The sequence below is a fragment of the Daucus carota genome, chromosome 8, assembly GCF_001625215.2.
Source record: "Daucus carota subsp. sativus chromosome 8, DH1 v3.0, whole genome shotgun sequence".
Lineage (NCBI taxonomy): Eukaryota > Viridiplantae > Streptophyta > Magnoliopsida > Apiales > Apiaceae > Daucus > Daucus carota.
This window is the reverse complement of record NC_030388.2, coordinates 28,347,232-28,361,924: the sequence shown is the minus strand read 5'-3', so window position 1 is coordinate 28,361,924 and position 14,693 is coordinate 28,347,232. Positions and strand designations below refer to the sequence as shown.

The 14,693-nt window shown below is 35.3% G+C and overlaps 3 protein-coding genes and 1 non-coding gene across 4 annotated transcripts; all 4 read left to right on the top strand.

Annotated features, from left to right (window-relative positions):
• The first annotated feature begins 111 nt into the window (after positions 1 to 111).
• LOC108198998 (scarecrow-like protein 18) lies at positions 112 to 5,916 on the top strand. The gene is made up of 3 exons (XM_017366766.2): positions 112 to 1,819; positions 3,257 to 3,358; positions 3,985 to 5,916. The coding sequence occupies exon 3, from the start codon at positions 3,986 to 3,988 to the stop codon at positions 5,723 to 5,725; it is 1,740 nt and encodes a 579-aa protein (XP_017222255.1). The 5' UTR covers positions 112 to 1,819; positions 3,257 to 3,358; position 3,985; the 3' UTR covers positions 5,726 to 5,916.
• Positions 5,917 to 7,691: 1,775 nt separating this feature from the next.
• LOC108198486 (GRAS family protein RAM1) lies at positions 7,692 to 9,332 on the top strand. The gene has a single exon (XM_017366240.1). It carries the CDS (start codon positions 7,692 to 7,694, stop codon positions 9,330 to 9,332), a length of 1,641 nt encoding a protein of 546 aa, XP_017221729.1.
• Positions 9,333 to 10,563: 1,231 nt separating this feature from the next.
• On the top strand, positions 10,564 to 13,762 carry LOC108197638 (probable bifunctional TENA-E protein). The gene is made up of 3 exons (XM_017365310.2): positions 10,564 to 10,842; positions 11,862 to 12,079; positions 13,143 to 13,762. Exons 1-3 carry the CDS (start codon positions 10,669 to 10,671, stop codon positions 13,456 to 13,458), a joined length of 708 nt encoding a protein of 235 aa, XP_017220799.1. The 5' UTR covers positions 10,564 to 10,668; the 3' UTR covers positions 13,459 to 13,762.
• Positions 13,763 to 13,999: 237 nt separating this feature from the next.
• Positions 14,000 to 14,071, top strand: TRNAH-GUG (transfer RNA histidin (anticodon GUG)). The gene has a single exon. It is a non-coding gene; the product is annotated as a tRNA-His (tRNA).
• Positions 14,072 to 14,693: the final 622 nt, after the last annotated feature.

Sequence of the window (14,693 nt, the reverse complement as noted above, 5' to 3'; positions counted from 1 at the left end):
ATAAATCATATACCACCTCATCCAACTGGAATATTATATAATATTTATTTATTTTCTAATTTCACATAAAATGGCACATTTGCATATAATATTCGATATACAATTCGCGAAATCCCCGGATATTACAACGATGCTTGTTCTTGAATGTGATCACAACTATTTATATCAAATACTGGTATTCAGTTGGGAAGAATGCTGGATAAATGTACTTTCTTTGCCAATGCTTTATTTTTATTTCTTACTGACCCAATTTTTATTAGCGTTTGACAAGTAGTTATATATTCATTCTTTCTTGTGTTTGCTGGGGAACATTGATCCTGGATGATAGTTAGTGACTATAGGTTTCTTTCAGCGTTATTTTTCCATTAAAGCTGTCACATATTTTGGCTATTGAAAGCATTGAGATCAAGCTATACATGTTAATGATAAGCCCATTAATCAATCATTTTTCCCTTCATCTCTTTGTATGTTATGGATTCATGTTTCAGTAAAATTTGAAATGCAAGGCCATGCTTGTAATATCTGAATATCCTTATAAATGTAAGCATCTGCTTCTCTGATATGTTTATGTAATACTGAAGAATAATTGGCTTAACAGAGGAGTCTGATGTTAAGTATATCATCTGCACAAGTCACTTTGTTTAAGTAAATAGCTGTAGGCTACATTATTTTACAAAATATCCTGAACATTTCTAATTGCTTATCATGCTTCTTGTTATTCCCAGATTAAGAGTTATAAGTTATCCTTTTTCTTTGGCTCTGAATCGGGTGAATTCCAAATACTAATTATTGCGGATTCCAATTCCGTGCAATGCTTTACTTTATAATGTGTTTTGCTAATGTTGCAAAATCTGTTCAAGGAAATCGTATTGCTTGTTGCTTCGAGATATATAAGCTGCTTTTAATTTTATGTTCACCTGCCTGTTTGGGAACATAGATTTCATTTGGAATTTTGGATTTGGTCAAATGGCATGTGTGGATAAATAAAAGAATTTGAATTGGGATTTTATTTAATATCCAAGACATTCAAGCACTAGTATAAATTTGAGAATTTGGAATGACAATTTAAACCATGTCATTTAGAATCCTGAATTTGAAATGAAATAAATGTTCCCAAACACAATCGCTTAAAACTATGAAAGCGCTAATTTTTTAAAAATGTTGCTACTCTTAATTTTTGTTTTGATTGGCCCCTTCACCAGCGTATGGAATGTGTTATCGACATATGCCATGAAATAGCAACCCTGTAAATCTTTTGTCAGTATCCTTGCTTTACCGTTTGTAATATGGTACTTGGCTGTGTTATAATTTAGTTAGCTGATGGTGACATACAAGTTTTCCACTTCCTGCACCACACTGGTGATCATCACTGATTGCTAATTCACGGTGATAATTATGAGCAATTATGTTGAAATTGGTACTTGGTAATGAGGATATGGATCTATGATGCTTGTATGGTAAATAGGTCATTCTCCGAGCTTTCTAATTTACCCTGGATACTTGTATGAAAATTAATCAATTATATTATCACCAGAGGTGCTTAAAGAGATTATGAGAAAAGTTGGGTCAGTTACAACATTGCATTATATGTCTTGATGTCACTTTTTAATCTCTCAAGGCTCTTTTAGTATCTTACTCCATATTGCTCTTCTTTCTTTTTTTGGCTGAATTACTTTATGTTGCCTTGGTCTATTTAGTTGGGCAATTGTGGCTTATACTTCCAGAGGCAGCCGTGGATTTTTTCTCATCAAGCAAGATCAGACTTGGTAATATGACGTCTAGCTTTTGTGGGCTAGTAAATCTTGAGCTAAATATCAAGGTAACACGACGTCTAGCTTTTGTGGGCTCATAATAAATATTTCTTAATGTGTTGCATAATTCTAGTGTTTCGACCTCAAGTTGTAGCTGGCAGGGACCAACACGATGCTTATATACATCAACAATTACATTTATAGTACATTTTACCTGAAGCACTATAATTTAACACTCTTTGCCAACTCATAGTAGATGTTGTTGGAAAGGCCCAAAAGACCCACATAATATAACGCAATATATGGTCATAATGCAAGCTGTAGCACCTGGACTTAGAAGCCGTCTTGAGCTTCTTGAGATTACGGGATAGGGAACAGAATACCTCATGTGAAGTCCATTAACTCCTTATGTTCTTTCTATTTAGTTATGGTAAATGACATGCTAGATATCAGTAAAGACCTCTTGCATCAGACATGGGATAGATGCTGTTTACTTGCATAAGCACTGTCAACCATAATCAGTAGGCTAGCTTAGCTCGGAGTTGCTCAAAATCCTAATCCATGTGTTATAGACTCATGCGTAAGTATTGTAACTAAAGTTGATGCAAAATAGTTAACCAGTTTGGATCAAGATTACCCAAATATAGTGGTTAAGAAGCACTTACAGTGGCATAATATTCCCATTATAGGCTCCTTTGGACAAATTATTTAAGAGACTATTAGTCTTGAATAGATTTTTAAATTCATCCTAGAATGTGAAGATGAAGATTATTTGACACTAATATCACCAGCAACCACCCAATTACCTATCTTGTGAAATTCTTCATATCAGAACCTGATCGCAGATTTAATTGATTTAATGTGTCCATATAAGAATGACCACAAAGGGCAAACTATCTTTACTACATACTGTGTCTTCCAATTCTAGGTACATACCGTCTCGGACTATTTGTTCAACTAGAATGATGCCAAAGACAGTAGTTGCAGCAGACTTCCATTTATAAATTCCTTTTAATGTCGCACCATGTTACTGATATGTTGAAGAATGCTGTGGTCAAAATTGTTAAATCAAAAGTTTGTGAACAAATGAACCATAAACATTGTAGATTGAGGTAAGTATTGCAATAGGATGCAAGTTGACTTTGTCTCCGGGATCAATATGGAATATATTCCATAACTATTGATCATATTAAATAGAAATATTTTCATTCCTGATCGTAGCTAATAGATCTAGACCCTTGGCTAATGCTTCCAGATTGTGTGGTTACACAGAACAGAACAAAGCTTAGACCATTTCCTATGACATATCTCCTGGAATGTTAATATATGTTCGTTTTTCATTTGTCTTGAATAGATTTATAGTAGTTGAACATATCTATAGAATCAATTGAATACTGGTTTGACATGCTTTGACTTATGATGGTAGATTATCATTAGATCTTTGATTCTGTTTACTAGACATATGGAGAACTAAGTTCTTTTTACTTTTTGTTTATTCGTTTCAGTTATCATTGGGACGGTTCTCAAGGTTGAACTGGCCTTAGTCTTGGATGCTGTGGTTGGCTTACTTGTTTGACATAATGAATACAGTCTGGAGCCAAAAGATGGTGAGTTCGATGTTCTGGCTAAATGAGCTTTGACTAGTGTGATAATGGTCGAATGTCTACTTGCTCTTTAATAAGTCACGGGGTTCAAACCCCTAAAGTAGCCTCTCTTTATAAAATATAAGAGCAAGACTACGTACATTACGATTTACGACCTTCTTTAGACATATATTCCGCGATACTTACTTTTCTCTGCTATATATTTATAACTCTCAGAATGAAAAATAATACGTAAAATAGAGAACACAAGGTCCTAGAAATTAAGATTTCATATCGTTTAGACTTTAGAGTCATTTAAATACTTGATTGTTGTTTTGTGTTGTTTTTAAATGTCAATGAAAGTGTTATTATATTGATCCAAAAACTAAAGAAACGGTAATATCTTCAAAAGTTATTGTCAGGTGCCGGCTAAGATATAATATTATTTGACCAAATCACATCTGATTACATTTATGATTGCAGAGAGCTGAGTTATGCGACATGAATAATAAAATTAAGATAGAATGCTTAAAGTAATATTATAGAATACCTTTGTCTATTATGGAACTGCTTTGTATATAAATTAGTTGACTAGAAGTCCTGAGAAGTGAAGAAGTTGTAGTGAAATCTTGTCATATACTTTGTATCAGAATGGTGATAGAGATGTTTCCTTCTGAGCAAATTAGCTCTCGGTGCATTCCTAATGAATTTGGCTATTCCAAGGACTATTACTTTCGGAAAGAAGGGAATGCAGAGAGAAAGACTCAGTGGAATGGAATAGAAGAGTGTGAAGAATGGCGCAGCTATAATTTGTTCCGTCAGAATACCACAACTCAGGGAAATCTTTTCTTGTCTACGAAGCAGCAAGGCTTGATATCCTCTGCAGAAATCACAAATTTTGATGAGTTGTGCTATGATATTAAGCCTTTATCATCTCAGTTATCTCTGGAAGAGCTTACAAATTTTGCCACAATCCATTCAGAATTTCAAGAGTTAATTACACTGCAGGAGTCTTCTTCCGGTATTAAACTTAACAATGAAACGAAGTTCGGGCAAGCAGATTATGAACATTTTGATCTGCCCATCTATGATACAACCTGTGCTAATGCTGGCCTTTCTGAAAGACTATCAACAAAGGATTTTCTGCGTTTGGGCGGAGAGAAGTTCATCCAATCCAGTTCTTCTGTTTTTAACAACTTCGATCTAAGCCATCCATATACAACTTCGCTTTCGGGCCTTTCAGTTGAGGATCATAGAGACATTGAAATCATCCAGAATCTTCTAGCTTCTGCTGAGAAAGTAGGGGAACAACAATTTAGCCGTGCAAGCCACCTCCTCAGCCATTGTCATCAGTGTTCTTCCATCAAAGGAACACCTGTTCAAAGAATAGTGTATTACTTCTCGCAGGCTCTTCAGCAGAAAATTGACCAGGAAACTGGAAGGAGAAAAATAAACGGTGCTGGAAAGATGCAGTCGCTTGTGTTACAAGACACGTTAATGAACCCGAACCCAAGCCTCCTTGCAAGTTATCAGAAGGTGCCTTTCTCACAAGTCATCTTATTTACTGCCTTGCAAGTGATGATAGAAAATGTATCAGAGGCAACGAGGATCCATATAATTGACCTTGAGGTTCGAAATGGTTTGCATTTGTCAATGTTGATGGAAGCCTTGGCAGCTCGATCTGACTGTCCCCTTGAGCATCTCCAGGTAACTGCTGTTGGAACTATATCTGAGCATAAGATAAAGGAGACAGGTAAACGCCTGATAAGTGTTGCTCAGTCACTGAACCTGTCCTTCTCTTTCAATGTTGTTATGGTAGCTGACATGCTGGATCACAATGAATCGCACTTTAAGCTAGACACTAAAGAAACATGTGCTGTCTATGCACCATGTATTTTGTCATCAATGATCGACAGGCCATCCCGACTAGAACATTTGATGACAGTAATTCAAAAGATTAATCCTCGTGTAATGATTGTTACTGAGGTTGAAGCAGACCATAATTCACCGGTCTTCGTGAACCGTTTCATAGAGGCTCTTTTTTACTATAGTGCAGTTTTTGATTCCATGGAAGAATGTATGGATCACAGTGATGAAGATAGGATTATATCAGAGTCGATTAACTTGGGGTCAGCAATAACAAATATCGTGGTCTTTGAGGGTGAGGAAAGGAAAATACGCCATGTTAATAGCAATGTGTGGAAGGCCTTTTTTTCACAGTTTGGAATGGTGGAGACAGAATTGAGCAGAGCATCTTTATATCAAGCTAAATTGTTAGTTGACAACTTTGCTTGTGCAAGTTCTTGCACGTTGGAGATGATAGGGAAAAGCCTTAGTATTGGTTGGAAGGGAACTCCCATTTTGTCAGTGTCAGCTTTAAAATTTCATTAGCTTATAGAATCATTAACACTTTTACAGACTAGCTCGATTAATTTGTGCTTAATGTTTCATTCCTGATACATGTTATAAAACTGACGGCAAACATTTTTTTTAGAAGCATTTACAGCTCTGATGTTTTGACATTCATTGTTAATCTGTCAAAGTTGAATTTGTACAATAGATGAATAATTTGGGCGAACCAATTGAAGAGTGTCTGGATCCTAGTTTAATGGGACTGATGGCAAAATAATTATCTTATTTTTTTTTTTCTTTCCCAAGATTAACTTGTGTTTGGTGCTATGGTCAAGTGTTGCTATTCGCTCAGCTACAATTATGAAGAAGAAGAGGAAGAGTGCAGGATGGGAGTCATGACCGCTCTCCTACAGTTGATTCTCTACAATTCTCCGACTTGATAAAGTTCTCTCAGTCCATAGCTGCGAATAAACCTCAAGGCGTCCCTAATGGTTGGGTAATTATTTGGTAAGTCTAACGGCTTAATTGTTTACAAAGTGAATTTGTTGAATACTGTTTTTGAGTTATATCTTCTTCCCTATACCGAAGAAGTAAAAACTAATTCTTTATTATGTTTGAGTTTCATACTTCCTGTTTAAGTAAACTAGGGAGCAGTCTTGAGAATCAAGCTCATACATTATATGAAAGCAACCAATTTGCTTGCTTTGTCTGTGGTTCTGATTTGGGATTTATATGCTTGTCGATATGGATTTTAGACTGCAACTATGTTAATGTCGGAAAGGAATTCATGTAAACTATCTGGTCCGGTTGAGCATCTCTATGTGATCACTAGCTCGTTACATCAGGATTTGTTTGGAGGTTGACATTCTGATCTTCACACTCAGATTGCTTGTATTTTATATCTTAGTTGACTTATACTTGATGACAATTGACAGATGGCAAAACAGAATACTTAGGTAGGATCACGGCCTGCCTTGTAGACAAACCTTAAGAAAATCAGCCACCAAATAGAATTGTTAATCTGGTTTAACATTGGGGATGGCGTGGATAGTCTTTTTCTAAGGATTAGTTATTTTCAGTAAAGGAACATATTTAATAATGTAAAGTTCCATTAAAGTAAAAAACTCTTACAAACTTTTAGGAGTTAAGGAGTCTCGTGCTTGTACAGACAGACTCGAATAGACATCATATAACACATGAATTCAGCTGCATTGTAGCAGAAAGGTCTAGGCATTGTGTCAGGATGTTACTTGACATTGTCAATGTATCGTCCTACATATGTTCCTTATGTTCATTTGCGTTTTTTTTTTGCTGCATTTACTGAAATTACTATTTATAAACCAGATTATTTTCTTCCAACAGCGCAAAAAGACATGGAGAACTAACTTGCTTCTAGTCTCAGGCTATATTACTTGGTTAAGGCTTCTCGAACTCTGAGCTTAGGTTTTCAGACTTTGGAGTGATTCTTAACTTATACTAGCTTTCATGCCAATAAGAATTTGAACTAATTCATGCTTATGCTCTGTTTCAGAAACTCATACTATTATAAATTTATAACACAGATTGAAGTTTAAGTTAGCAGGTCTTTAACAAAATTATGATCACCTGACTTATGCATATGGATGTATTATCAAATAATTAAAATAAAATAAATATGTCAACTTAGCAGCTATTTCCCTTCTTGGTGTAGTCTTGCGGTGATTGTTTATATCGTTGTGATATTTTTAACTCAAGTGCCAGGTGTGATCGTAAATGTCAACCTGCCAAGTTGCTGTTTAGATTATCCTCAGCACTGAATATGACTCATGAGGGGAATTTGGCGTCCGGTCAGTCTTATATAATATCGCCTTGTCGAGCAAAGTTTATATTTAAATGGAATGCAAGTTGATGATATCCTCACTATTCTAGTCACTTCTACTGCTGCTTCTGGTACAAGTATAACTATCTGGGGTGCATACATATAAACTTCACTGTGTTTCTCCTTTGTCAGCCTCGACTGGAAGTGATGCTACCATTTAATTATCTTGATTGTACTACATCTGCTGACAATCGGCATTCTAACCGTCCTGTGGAGCGTGTTGGAGAGCAGTCTCAGATTTCTGAAAACCACACTTCTCAAGGGAGGCAGCAGATGCCATTCTTTCCAGGGTTTGAGAGATTTGACGAGTTATGTTTTAACAATGGCTCTTCCGAGGCTTCTCCATTCCAATTAACTCAAGATGAGTGTACAAAGCTTAGAAACATCCACTCGGAGATGTTGGAACTATTTGCACCTGAACAGGAAAGGTCATCACCAACTTCTTTATCATCGTTCAGAATTTTAAACAAGTGCAGAAGCAACTTTGAAGAACAGAATTCTGAAAAGGTAAAGGTGCCTGACTCTGAAATTTCATGCTCTAAGGTGGGTGGTCAATCAGTCATTGAAATCATACAGTTGGCAGGAGAAAAGTTCATAAAGTCTAGATCATTAAGAATTGATGATCTATCAGAGCTTAGCCAAGGCCCTTATGTTGACAAGACTGAAGATGTTGAATTTATTATACAGAATCTTTTATTGTCAGCTGAGAAAATAGGAGAGCAACAGTTTGAGCTTGCAAGAAGCCTCCTAAACCATTGTAACGAGTTCTGTTCAGATAAAGGAAACCCTATACAGAGATTAGTGTACTACTTCTCTGCAGCTCTTCGTGAGAGAATTGACCTAGAAATGGGAGTGACAACACCAAAGGTGGTATCACTTGAGTTTGAGAAAGCTATTATGAATCCAAGTTCCACCAGCCTCACACTTCACCAACGGGTACCCTTCTGTCAAGTTATGCAATTTACTGGAGTACAAGCAATAATAGAACATGTATCTCAAGCAAAAAGAATCCATATTATTGATCTTAATATAAAATACGGAACTCATTGTTCAATTTTCATACAAGATCTTGCAAGTCGACATGCATGTCCTGTTGAGCACCTGAGAATCACTGCACTTGGAACCAATTCTAACATTCTACCAACAGATACAGGTAAGAGGTTGGCTAATTTTGCCAAGTCCGTGAATTTGTCATTCTCTTTCCATGTAGTCACCGTGGCTGACATGCTAGATCTTCATGAAAATCTCTTCGAGCTGGACACTGATGAAGTTACTGCTGTGTACGCTCCATATATCTTGTGGACCTTGATCAGCAAGCAAGACAGGCTTGAATGCCTGATGAAAGTGATCAGAATCATCAATCCTTGTGTGATGGTTGTTAGTGAAAATGAGGTAAACCATAATTCACCCATGTTTGTGAATCGTTTTGTTGAAGCGCTTTTCTTCTTTGGCGCATATTTTGACTGCTTCGGGGAGTACATGGATGCTGATGATCCAGGAAGATTCTCTGCTGAATACATGTTTGGTCATGGAATAAAAAACATAGTAGCTACTGATGGAAAGGAAAGAACAGTTAGACAAGTGAAAAATGACGTATGGGTCTCATTTTTCGCGCAGTATAACATGGTGCAGAAGGAACTCAGCAGATCATCCTTGTACCAAGCAACCTTGGTAGCCAAGAATTTCGAATGTGAGGATTCTTGCTCACTTAAGTTGGATGGCAAAAGTTTGATTCTTGGCTGGAAAGGAACATCTGTTCTCTCTCTTTCTGCATGGGAATTCGTATAACTATGATGGTATTGTATGCTACACTTATCCTTTGTAATTCACTGATCTAGGGGACAACTGAAACCTCAGCCTCGACCATCTGATCAAGAGCTCATTCTTGGTCTTTTTGTTTCTTTTAAGTGAGAAGTGAGCATGCATCTCATATGCTTGTGGCTCAGTTCTCAGAGATAAATAAGTGCAGCCAACTCTGCTGCAGTAGTTTTAACTAGACCTTGTGATTATACTTCTACAAGTGGGATGACAAGTACATGTAACTTCTAAACACTACTTGGTGCACAACTTTTGTTATAGTTTTAAAAATTTCAAACACCAGATGATGTATCATTTTAGTGTAATATCGAGCTCATATTGTCGTTAGGAGATACTTTGGGTGTTCACCCTTATTGTCATAATTTTTAAGAAAATAGTTTCCAATATCATTATCGGAGAAAATGGCCCGACTTATTATTTTACGATCCTCTTGCTATTTTACAATCAACATGTTAAATTGTGCAGTGTTTATCCTCTTTTCTTTCTTTTCCTTCTTAAAGTTACATGATCTAACATTTTGAAATCCGAAACGCTATTTCATTTAGTGCTTTGAAATCTGAAATGCTATTTCATTTAGCATTTTACTCCTAAAACGTCAGACTGTATTACGTTTTGTAGTGTTTTCTAAAAACTAAAAAACAAAATGATCTAGCATTTTATTTAAAAAATCAAAACATTTAATTATCTAAAATTAATAAATTTGATCATTTCTTCCTACCCTGTTATTTTAAACTTTCAATTTTGTGACATTTGAAGCTTTTTTTATAATATTTTAGACAATTCAAACTCTAAAATATGAGATTGACTGATTTTTCGGGACGGTCGAGGCGTCACTTAATTTTAACCGAATCACATGATTTTAACAGGAAATATTTTTCCTGTTAATATTTCATTTTTCATGACAAAAAAAAACAGGAAATATTTTTGTTTAGATTGCTCTTTTTGGATAATTATCCAAGTCTTGTTGGGTGGGCCGTTGAGTCTGTTATAATCCCTCTCCCACTCATTTCTTTAAATTTTTTCATCCTGCTCGACACGTATTTTAACGCGTATATAAAATATAATTCTATAATTTATATTTAAAATTTTTCTTTTTTATATAAAATTTTAAATATTAAATTTTTATCAAAAAAAAATTCAAAATAATTTATCAAATTACATTTTACAAGAGCAACCCAACCCCCATTCCCCAGAGTAAACAAATATTGAGCATATACACAATGACAAACACAAAGAAAGATACACACTATCAGACACCTCACGGAAAAAAAGTTATACAATCAGACAGAAAAAAAACATAGGGGGAATGGAGCTGGAGGCAAGTGAAGTTGAAGCTGAGAAATTCAAGTCCAAGAAAACAAACATAACAGATTCATGGATGAAAAAACACAGTTCAATCTACAAAGAAGCTACAAGACACCCTTTTATTCTTAGCATTCGAGATGGCACAATTGATTCTCCTTCCTTCAAGAAATGGCTGGTACCTTCTCTTTTCTTCTTTTTTGTCCTCGTTTGAAACAGCCCTTTTCAATCTTGTAAGTAAAACATACTGTTTTAGAGACTGTTTGGCGTTTGATTAAAGTCATAGGTTTTAACTTTTAAGTAATTTCTGCCTTTAAACGAAAAATGTCTTTTTGTTTAATAATCCATAAGCTTACTTAAAATTATAAATAAGCGACAACTGAAATTAAAGTTAGAAGTTGGTAGGCTGCTTTTTAGAACAAGTTACTTTTTTTTTGTGATTTTTTTTGATAAAAGTCAATTAACCAGTCAAATAAATAACCTATCAAATTTATTTTTATTATTATATTTTTATTAACGTATTACTCATCTATAATATAAAAATTATAAAATTACTTTTCACATTAAGTTTTTGTAAGTCATAAAGACAAGTCATAAGTCATCAGAGGTTTTAGTTGGACACATTAGTATAGTGAAAAAGATTGCATCTTTATTGTTGGTATCACTGAGAAAGATTGCATCATGGAAAGCATGGTGTAAGTAACAGCTATGGAAATCGAAAAATGATAGTCTTGATCACGGATAACAAATACCCATTAAAATTAACAATGTGTTTTGCATTGTAGTAGAGGTGCTTATAAAAATTGGCTAAACATGGTGATATCAAAGCAATATTTTTGTCCATTTGTGGCTTTATCATCGTTTGAGGAATTTCAATGTGAATTAGTTGCGTTCTTTAGTTTGTCTTTGTTGTTGCCGGCCTAACAGATAAAAAGCACACATTTACATTAATAATGTGCCTTGCTAGGTTGTAGAGGTTTTAAATATGCGTTTTCATAGTAAATTCAATCTTCAAGTCAATTAAGATTTAGTTCCACTATTTTGCTTTGGTCAAGAAATATGACTACTCTATATATAGCTGAAAGATGAAATATGATTACTAATATGTGTTATCTAAAATGTAAGGAGACTAGGGCAAGCGGATTGATTAATTATGGGTGATTTGCTACATTAGTTATTGCTGCATATATGATGCAGGGACAGGATTACATATATGTCAGAGCCTTTGTCCCTTTCGTTGCAAGTGTCTTGGTGAAAGCTTGCAATGAATTAGATGATAGTTCAGATACGGACATTATTCTAGGTGGTTTGGCCTCTCTAAATGATGAGATTACATGGTTCAAGGAAGAAGCTTCTAAATGGGAGGTTTCATTGACAAGTGTTGTTCCACAAAGAGCAAATCTCATGTACTGCAGGTAATTATATCTGTTATATATATATGACCTTTAGTATTTCTTAATATATTCGACTCTCTGAAATTTTGGGCAAAGACATAACTGAATCATCCATGGTTATTACATTATATGTGAACTGCAAGCCATAACACAGGCTTTTGCAGAATGCACCCTATCATGTGTCCTGGTTTAGCTTCTCAATTTGACCTTGGAGTCTTGATTTTTGTTGATCAAAACAACTTAAGAAGTAACATTGGATTTTCGAATGTCAGTTTCTCGCTTGTGCTTCAACCTCTTCAGTCTTCACCCATGGCTGCGCAGTTCCCTGTAATGTCTGTGTTTTATGCACCTTTCCATAGAAGGATTCAGTGAAGAAAACGTCTTTTTATTGAATAGTTGAAAAAATTTGTAGTGCGCTTTACACTTCATTGTATATATATGGGTCATGTTCAAGAGAGAACCATCAGACAGAGAACCCAGAGAACCCTTACCTTATTTCTAGTATTAGTTAGGATTTTGCAGCAGAACTGCACATGAAAAAAATGTCTTATTTATATATTATATTTTGAAATTACTTCTGGACACATACAACGATGCAAAAAAACATGTATTCAGATTTAGATCCTGAAAATCTATGTAAAATATAGGGTTCTGCAGCAGAACCTTAGTGGTTCTATGTTTCTATTTTAAGCATTGGTTCTCTCTTGAGCGCTCTATGGTTCTCTCTTGAACCTGTTATTTCATATATAATAGGCAAATGGAACAAATTAATATATTCAAACGTCATATGAAGGAACCAATTGAGTATTCAGAACAAGTGTGCATACAACTCACTAGTATTAGTATATGATGTTGCACAAACAGCATCAATCAAATTTTGAGCCAAGCAGAACATGCAGGCTTTGGGACCATGCTATGCCAGGACTTTCAACCAAGCAATTCCTCTCTTCACCTATATGTTTTCATTATGACGACATCTCTACACGTCGTTATATCTAGTTTGCTCTTGCTACAATTCTAATCTTTGTCTTTATTCTCTCTCAGTATTATGTTATTATGTCCAGTATTATTTCTTTTGCTGCAGCTTTCTGAAGAGTCTGATGAGGTCAGAAATTGAATATACAGTAGCAGTCACTGCATTTTGGGCTATTGAAACCGTTTATCAAGACAGCTTTTCTCACTGTCTGGAAGATGGATCTAAAATTCCAGAAGAACTCAGAGAGACTTGCCAAAGATGGGGTAATAATGGCTTCGGTCAGTATTGCCATTTCCTCCAGAATATAGTTGACCGTTGTTTGGAAAAGGCATCAATTGATATTATTGCAAAAGCTGAACGAGTTTTCATAACAGTCCTTGAACATGAGGTCGAGTTTTGGAACATGAGCAAGGGGGAAATCTAAGTGCTTATAGATGTATGTGGTTACCGTATATTCATAGAGAGGTGACAGTTTTCGGCTTTTTGGTGCTCCTCCGTATCTTCTACAATAAATAGTTTCTGTATGCTAAGCCTTAGTTTTATGGGACCCTTGTCAATTGTCATATGTATTTCAGTATTTGTCTGGTTTCCACAAGGATTACGTAAGAGTACTCGTTTTCCAGTGTGTATTACTTCAGTTCTTTCCTCGAATAATGTACGCAAGAAAAGTATATTCTGAGCAGTGTCTCGAGCAATCTTGCCTGGATTCACCATTGTCTTTTTGCCCTTATCTTTTCTCAAGTAAATTACCACACTTGGATATCTTTCCACCAAGCAGGACATGCCCTTACCTACAATGTAGGGCAGGTTCCTCTGTGGAGCCAAGTTGCAGAACTTGATGACCATATCATTTTTAGAGTTTTCATGTCCCTGTATGGCCTGTATAATTGAGGAGTTCATGCATTGAGATGCATGTTTGAATAAAACATCAATATACTGACTACGAAGGCCATTTGAAATCACATGTGGCTGTAGTTTAGTGGTAAGAATTCCACGTTGTGGCCGTGGAGACCTGGGCTCGAATCCCAGCAGCCACAATTTATTTTGAAATATTTTGCAGTCATTACTTTCCAGCAACCTCAAATTGTTTTTGAAATAACATGCAAAGTTACCGAGAAGTGGGGATAAAATTAAGTACTACCTCCATTCCTTTGGAGTAATTATTTTGAAAAAATATGTATCACAGCATCTCGGAGTGTATTTTATTTCGGTTTATTTTAATATATTATTGACGGGCATCATCATAATGAAATAAAAAAAATCTATAATGCATCTAACGACCAAATTTTTGCATTTCTAACTTAATAATATTGCATTTTTAGCTTAATAATATTGTATAGATGTGACAAAATTACAAGGAAAGTTCATGGTTGGGGATGCTGTCAGACTTGGGCCAAATAATGAAACATGAAAATGCAAAAATATTTCCCTTTTTTTTTTAAACACAACTACCTAACATAAATGAAAAACACAAGTATTATGTGCCACTCCAGTGAAGTGAAACCAGTACTATAGTGAGCATAAACCACCCTAGGATCAGGTCCTTCCAGAGAACTCCTTAGTGAAAACTTTAGCTTCCTAGCCGTACCAGTTGAATTATGTTGATCAAATCTAGAGCAGTAATTATTTGCATTTCAAACGTTGTCAATTGGATCAAAA

Bases quoted from the DNA above. Each gene is read 5' to 3' on its own strand.
- LOC108198998 (XM_017366766.2), top strand. From the start codon at position 3,986: ATGGTGATAGAGATGTTTCCTTCTGAGCAAATTAGCTCTCGGTGCATT.
- LOC108198486 (XM_017366240.1), top strand. From the start codon at position 7,692: ATGCTACCATTTAATTATCTTGATTGTACTACATCTGCTGACAATCGG.
- LOC108197638 (XM_017365310.2), top strand. From the start codon at position 10,669: ATGGAGCTGGAGGCAAGTGAAGTTGAAGCTGAGAAATTCAAGTCCAAG. The intron at 10,843-11,861 runs GTACCTTCTCTT...TATATGATGCAG, and splicing joins CTTCCTTCAAGAAATGGCTG to GGACAGGATTACATATATGT. The intron at 12,080-13,142 runs GTAATTATATCT...CTTTTGCTGCAG, and splicing joins GCAAATCTCATGTACTGCAG to CTTTCTGAAGAGTCTGATGA.